Below are 7,383 nucleotides of genomic sequence, written 5' to 3'. Positions count from 1 at the left end.
ATATATATTATAAATATATATGTATACTATATGTATACAAGGTGTCTGCTTGCTCTTGACAATAGATATATTATATGTACTGCAATGGAAATTAAAGAAATGTGTTTGTGGAAGGAACAAGAGGCAACTTGCCTCAGGCAACAATGGCATACAATGATATACAATTTCGGAAAGATCAAATGGATTTACTGCGTATCGATAATACAATTGTATATTACTTAATTTGCGTACGACGAATAAAAAAACTGATGTACGTCATTTCGTACGAGCTCGACGTATTATTGTACCGCGTGCGCTCTTAATTTACTTTGAATTAGTCACTTAAAATATGGTGTCGCGAAATGGTGCTGCTCGTAATTGTCGTTAGGAGGAAGTAAAGTACGGTTGCAAGACACCCTGTACACACATACGAGATACGAGATAATATATTGTAGATACAGATTTTAGTCACATCTGGATAGTATATAGAGTCAATACTGTGAAAAACGCCTGTAACTTACCTATCTATACCCTCTAGATAATAGATGATGACACTTGTAATTGATTTTCGAAAGATAAAATATGAATGAACAAATATTGCGAGACAGTCGATTAAATAAATAAATAAATAAATAAATAAATGATATACCTATAATTGAACGTATCGATTTATATCATCAACATTTCCTGAATCATGAAGTCTATTTTTTATTATTATAATCCTTCTAACATTCCAGGAAAAAATGTTGTATAAATGGATATATTTTATATACAATTATATATAATTGTATATAAAATATGCCAATTTTTTATATAATTATATGTGATTTTATATAATGAAACATTTTTTTCCCGAGATTATCACATTTTTTTGTATGATTATTGTCTTGATGTTCTCTTTTTTTTTTAATATACGATTTCACATATATAATTCTTAATTAAATATTTTAATGTTATTATATAATTCATTGTCTCTAATCTTTCTACATAATAATAAAAAATTATAATTCCATTCATTAATGAAATAACATTAAATATTACTTAATAAGTTAATCACTGATTAAATTAATTGCAAGTTTGATCAAAATCTACTCTAAATTTTTTTACGTATTATTTGTTTCATTACATTTTTCGTCCATTTAAAAAAACCAAGTTCATTATCCTAGATGGCGTAAAATGAAACTTTCTTGCCACCTCTTATATATACGTGTGATGTAATACAACACATATAAGCAAAACTAAAGCTAACCTCACTGTCAGTTTGGACAGGCTTAGAGAATTGGTGTTTAGAAAATTTTGGAGCATACATCAAGAGAATCATGTCGCGGTAGGATATTTTTTTTATTATATTTATCAAATCCTGTGTATCCTGCAATGTGCAAATTATATGATAAGTCAAAAATGAGCAAGAACTTAAATGTTGATATGCATCGATTTTCATGCAACAGGAACTTGTGACATTAAAGCTTCAAATTCTCAGCTATCGCAAAAGAATTTATCTTGAAAAGCAACTGGATTCTATTTCATTTATTTGCATAAATTCTTTTACTTTGCAAAATCAAGAGAGCAATGTTCTCATGAAGTTCAGTCAGTGACTGAATTCTCATAAAAATAAGGCATAACAAAAGAGAAATGATTAGATTTTCTTTAACAACTTCTTGATATGTTTACAGTTAACAATATAGCTTTAAGTAACTATTGCAATTTATTGTAATTTGTTACAATTTACTTCTTAGAGTACCAGATGTCCCAGACAATTCAGCTACGATGGGGGATAGACCTATGTCTATAGTGCGTCGTATGGAGCATGAAAGAGAACGGATGCTGGGAATGACGGATGAGGAGCGGGCATGGAGGAAAAAATGGTTGGATGCTCAGAAACTCGCGCCTGAGGAGCCAGTGTATCCCAAGGGTTACTATGAAGCGATGTACAACCCAATCAGAAGATTTTACATGACACCTATGAACAAATTCGAGAATATTTTGGCGCCAGTTATAGTAATAACAAATAGTTGATAATCCGTTAAATGCAAAATAACATTAATTACACAAATATTATCCATTCAATAATGTACATAACAGTTATTTATGATCCAGATAGCAAAATGCTATCAGTAGACTGGCAATAAAGTCGATCAGATTCACACTGCAAATCTATAGTCATCCATATTAAAGATAAAATATTTCATAATATTAAAACAATTTTGAAAAGAATTTACAGATTAATCTAAATTGCATTAAAAAGTAATAAAATATAAAACATAAAAATTTTAGCAATGCAAATCCAATTATCATTTGGATTAAAAGTTATTTTAATAACTAATATATTTTTTATCTGTGCTTTGATAAAAATATATAGAAATGTATTATAAAATAACAAAAATCTCAATTTTTAAGATATAAGTATTTTAAGTATTCAAGATGATTTATGTAAAATTACATTCTAATACAAAAATTAGTTATCTTGTATATAAATAAATAAAATATTTATTCTAAATTTTTATAACTAATTGATGAATCGCAATGAAACTTCGCATAAGTCGTTTTTTAAATACTTAGAATATTTATAAAAAACCATTTAGATTTTTGTTACTATTTCAAAAATTTTAATTTATATAATAAACATAACTAACAATAAAAATAATAATAAGTAAATAAACTATTAAAATGTGTTATTAAAATGTGTTAATAAAAATAAAATGTATGCAAGTGACACAAAAAGATTAACAGTTTCTGCTTCTTTACAGGGTAAGTTTTCGGCGAACGTAACACGGCACTTTATAAGCAAAATGGCGATGTCTATCGTTGCATTTTATGGTATCTATTATTATATGAAATACAACAGAATGGTAACTATAACAAGAATATTTCAACATACTAAATGTAATATTACTTAGTAGACATGTCATATATATTATATGGTTCTTTCAGAACTGGACGAAAAACGGTGGATGGAAAATTACAATGTCTAGGACGAAAATGTACCCTGACACCAAGGATTTAGATGCTTTATACAGAACGAAGGGCAATCAATTTTACGTAAACGGTTTCGACAAATCTCCTATATAAATTTTAAAAATATGTCATTTTCCTTATATAGTTGCTATTTAATTAACATCGTTAAATGTCATTAAAGTAACAAACACGATGTTATTAATAAATGTTAGTAATAAATTGTTGATGATAATCTCGTTTATAAGACTTATATTTCAAGCTCTGATTTATTTTTTTAAGAAATATCTCATTTGTTGCGAATTTTCAAGATTCAGATTATTTATACTTTAATTTGTCTTACCTCTCTTACCAATATATATTTTTTTAATTATTTAAAAAAATGTATCATTTATCAGATATCAAGAAAATAATATTATATATTTACAATGTTAATATTATTATATGTATCATAGTTTTTGTAATGTTTCTCAGCTATCTAATGCTATCAATTATTAGTTTTTAATTAATATCATCTCTCGTGACAAATTTTCTTAGAATTTTTATACCAATTGAATCTTCAGAAATATATCTTTCCAGAATATAATAAAATCTATATTTATAATAACAATAATAAAATCTAATTAATAAAATTTACATTTCTTAGAATTTTTCATATATATGAATTCTGAAATATTCTAATATTTCTAAACCTCTGTATTTTATAATTTCTGAGAAAACAGTTTGAACTTTTTTAGATTTTTATAAAATTTTATCATACAAAAAAATTATAGAACGAAAGATCTTAGAAGTCTTACAATTTTAGAATTTGAAGAATTCTAAAAAAGAGGAAAACTTTCTCGGTATTTCTAAAAAGTGCATTTTGTACAAAAAATCTGAGAAATTTTTTTTTAAAAGTATAAAATTATTAAAAAATTCTAAGATTTACATAAACATTTTGAAAAATTATATAAAAAATTTTATCTCACTTATGTATTTTTTTTAAATCGACAATTATACATATAACTGATCAATATAGTATAATTTTATTCATATGGCTGGAATTACTCATTTTCTGTTATTTCATGTGTAGAAAAAAAAACATTCGATTAGAATACACAAACGTAACTCAATGAATTATATGTATATAATTTAAAATTTTGCTGTAATTCTGTCAATCAAATTATCTTCACCACCGAAAAGTCATGCCCCATCGAAAAACCGATTGCTAAAAGTGTTTGTCACTGACTCGCTGTTATCAGAGAGAAACCTAAGAGCTAGAGTTTGTCGGCCTTTTTCATGTTACCATCAATATAATTTCATTAAGTCCACTTTTCAATGTCGCGTATATTATACAAAAAACCTAATGTTATTTTCATTTCATATACAAGTGAGCGTAATGATTATTGTCATAATATATTTAATATCTAACAATAAAATAAAACTCAGTGGAGTTGTACTGCTATATTAATATTTTGATTTAAAATTTAACTATAGAACTTTAAATAATAAGTATATTTCTATACTTACGCGGTGTTTAAATTATTCACAATTTATAATTGCTTATTATTTTATAAATTCGATTTTTCTTTCAATTTTTCGACAACTTTCATTTATTTATTCTAATTGGTTTTTAACTTTTAGAAAGAATATAATTTCTAGTTCGTATTCAAAACATTCTTTTATGTTTGAAATTCTACAGTATACATAACGTAAATTATGTACTAAATACATGCTACATATTAAAAGTGCTTGCCGAATGCGTAACAGACTTTTCTATTTTCATAAAACGCACGGTACTAAATTTCAAAAAAGACTGAAATTTTTTGCGCGCAGCGTTTATATACCACATTGGAAAGCTAGCGCGATCCAATAAGCATCCGCAGCGAGGCATCGCACTCATTGGCTGACATGCGAGTGGTGGGGTTCGCCGGTTGACGGCTCATATAAATAGCACGTAATTCTCAATTCCACGCTTTTGCGATTCGAGCAGGGGACGAGGTCTTGTCATTTTAACGTTGGAAAAGTTCGCAGTCCTGTCTTCGAATCAATTAATTTTTCTTCTTCCTGATCTCTGCTGAATATAAAATGACGTTGGAAAAGTTCGCAACCCTGTCTTCAAAAATCGATTGTGATTTTTTTCTCCCTATTTTAATCTCTGCTAAAACGACGAGAAACGGCAAAGGATCATTCATCGTTGGATTTCTTTACTAAGGTAATCAATAATTAACTTTGCCTTTATTTCTCGTAACAGTGTAAATATCGTGTATTGCAGAGTCTATAGTACTAGCACACTAATTATTCGGTCGAAAGTATATTTCTCGCATATTCATTTGATTGAAAATCAAGACGCGCGACGTCGTGTCGTGTCGTCGCGTCTCGCGTCACTTTTTACACGTGAAGTTGACCGCATATGGAAAATGATGTCGTTTCTTCATCGCATTCACTTTTCATTCGCGAAATGCAGCGGATAGGGGATGACACGGCGGAACGGAGCTCTCAAACAAGTGAAAACGCGCAATCAAATATGGTAATTAAAATTTATATAATACGTGAATGTATAACTTGAATGTATATTTTCATACGTGATATTTAACTACTGCGTAACTTTAGAATCAATATTCGCATATTAATAATCCGTTCGAACGCATATTTCGTAAAACTTGTTCGTCGAAAATATATATCGCTTGAATAATCGACAATGAAATTTTCGAATATCAATCTACAATATGGAAATAATAATAATAATAAAATAGTGTATATTATAATATATGCTTGCCCTTTATGATTGTTACTTTCGCATTTCGAGCATCAAATATCTCGAAATACGGAAAGTTCATGAACGCGACGCCAAGTGTGAGAAGTGCGGCGTCACAACGCCGCGTCGTTCGCGTCGTTTGTTTTTGGCATGCGAAGTTAAAATGAAGTTTGCGCAATTATAGATTTAATATTCACTAAGAGAAGGACGCGCATTGCCATCGTCGTGTCGCTCTTAACGTGTGAAATTGATCATACGAGAGATGAAATCACTTCGACATATTAATTGCATTTATGTTTTATTCGTAGAATGTGGTGAATATAAGATGATTGGCTCCAAATGAGTGCTGTTGTAACTTATTGAATTGGTAAATAAAATTTATATTAATTTTATATCTAACTCTTAATCTAATAATTGTATAATATAGTTTCGACACTAGTATGCGGATTATTCGAATATGTATTTCACAATACTCGTGCAACCGAATAGCATATCGCGTCAATATAGCATAATAGCATATAAAAAGCATATAAAGTCAACTGTACAAAAATCTTCCATCTTATTGTTAGATACATTTTAATGTCTAAATTTTATTTGTAAAGTATCGCGAGTATCGAATGATAAATTTCCTGCGTTCTTATCTTTCTGTAATGAACTATGTATCACATCTAATATCGACTACGCCAACAAAACGTGATATGGTCGCATAATATTTAGTGCATTCCGTCTTCACATGATGTAAGCAGTAGTTCATCCTTGTTTATCAAATATCAAATCAAGGATAAATGATTGATGATATTTACAAGCACTATAAGCGTAAAAGAGTGCAATTATTTGCATCTGCACTTAATTTTAACAAACTATTTGTTTCAACTATTTGTTTCAACATAGGTGCTGTCACAAAGCAAATAATGGGAAGAGAAGAGAGATGAAAATAGACTTGATAATTTTGAGAAGCAGAAGGAGGAGAAGGAGAAGGAAGAGACTCAGAAAAAGCAATAGAGCAACTTTGGTAAACAAGCTTATTGCTTACTTGCTTTAAAAAATTAGTCATTTCTTCCCATTATTTCGATGATTAAAAATAATAATTAAAAAAAAGAATTAATTTAAAACATTATGGAAATTTATTCTTATAAAGACAATTTCGAGAAAATGTATAATAATTTTAATGGATATATAATTGAAAAACTATTAAAAAATTCACTGTGTATAAAAATTAATTTTTTAATTATTGATTATTTTGAACGCTATTTTAATTTGTATCTTGTATGTTACAGAATCATGTAACCACGTAGCTGATAACTCCACTGCTGCGCATCAGTCAGTCTTCCTTCTTCTTCTTTTATTGGTACGCGCAGTCACCTCGGCCATGATCAGGCCATTAGCCAGTTAGTGAAGATGCAGTAAAATATGCACTTTGCACGGCTCTGAGAGGTCGGGACATCGGTCGGTGAGTGACAAAAATCTTATCAGGTAATGAATCTGTGAAAGGTATATAGATCTATCATTATATTGAGAAATGAATATAACGCTTTATAGATCCATTACTTTAAAATGGAATAGCTACAAACGATTATGATACATATTTAATCTTGGATTTGTTTATTATTATTTGTTAACTTGATCAGCCTCTTGATCTGTTATTATGCTTGAAGTTATTGCTATGATTATATCCGGAAAAAAAGTTTTATATATAATTATATAAAATTATATAT

The 7,383-nt window shown here is 28.6% G+C and overlaps 1 protein-coding gene and 1 long non-coding RNA gene across 3 annotated transcripts; both read left to right on the top strand.

Annotated features, from left to right (window-relative positions):
• The first annotated feature begins 1,199 nt into the window (after positions 1-1,199).
• LOC108688904 lies at positions 1,200-3,173 on the top strand. The gene is made up of 4 exons (XM_018195444.1): positions 1,200-1,306; positions 1,716-1,977; positions 2,727-2,828; positions 2,911-3,173. Exons 1-4 carry the CDS (start codon positions 1,299-1,301, stop codon positions 3,046-3,048), a joined length of 510 nt encoding a protein of 169 aa, XP_018050933.1. The 5' UTR covers positions 1,200-1,298; the 3' UTR covers positions 3,049-3,173.
• A 1,727-nt stretch (positions 3,174-4,900) lies between these two features.
• Positions 4,901-7,234, top strand: LOC108688908. Of its 2 annotated transcripts, none has more exons than XR_001931813.1 (4): positions 4,901-5,125; positions 5,977-6,035; positions 6,560-6,680; positions 6,946-7,234. It is a non-coding gene; the product is annotated as an uncharacterized LOC108688908 (long non-coding RNA). The 2 variants fall into 2 exon arrangements; XR_001931814.1 differs by lacking the exon at positions 4,901-5,125 and adding an exon at positions 5,211-5,440.
• Positions 7,235-7,383: the final 149 nt, after the last annotated feature.

Source organism: Atta colombica, unplaced genomic scaffold, assembly GCF_001594045.1.
Source record: "Atta colombica isolate Treedump-2 unplaced genomic scaffold, Acol1.0 scaffold248, whole genome shotgun sequence".
Lineage (NCBI taxonomy): Eukaryota > Metazoa > Arthropoda > Insecta > Hymenoptera > Formicidae > Atta > Atta colombica.
The sequence above is the reverse complement of the archived record's forward strand: the minus strand, read 5'-3'. Positions and strand labels throughout refer to the sequence as shown.

Excerpts from the sequence above, each read along its gene's own strand:
- LOC108688904 (XM_018195444.1), top strand. Across the intron at positions 1,978-2,726 it reads ATATTTTGGCGCCAGTTATA|GGTAAGTTTTCGGCGAACGT; the intron begins GTAATAACAAAT and ends GCTTCTTTACAG. Across the intron at positions 2,829-2,910 it reads ATATGAAATACAACAGAATG|AACTGGACGAAAAACGGTGG; the intron begins GTAACTATAACA and ends TGGTTCTTTCAG.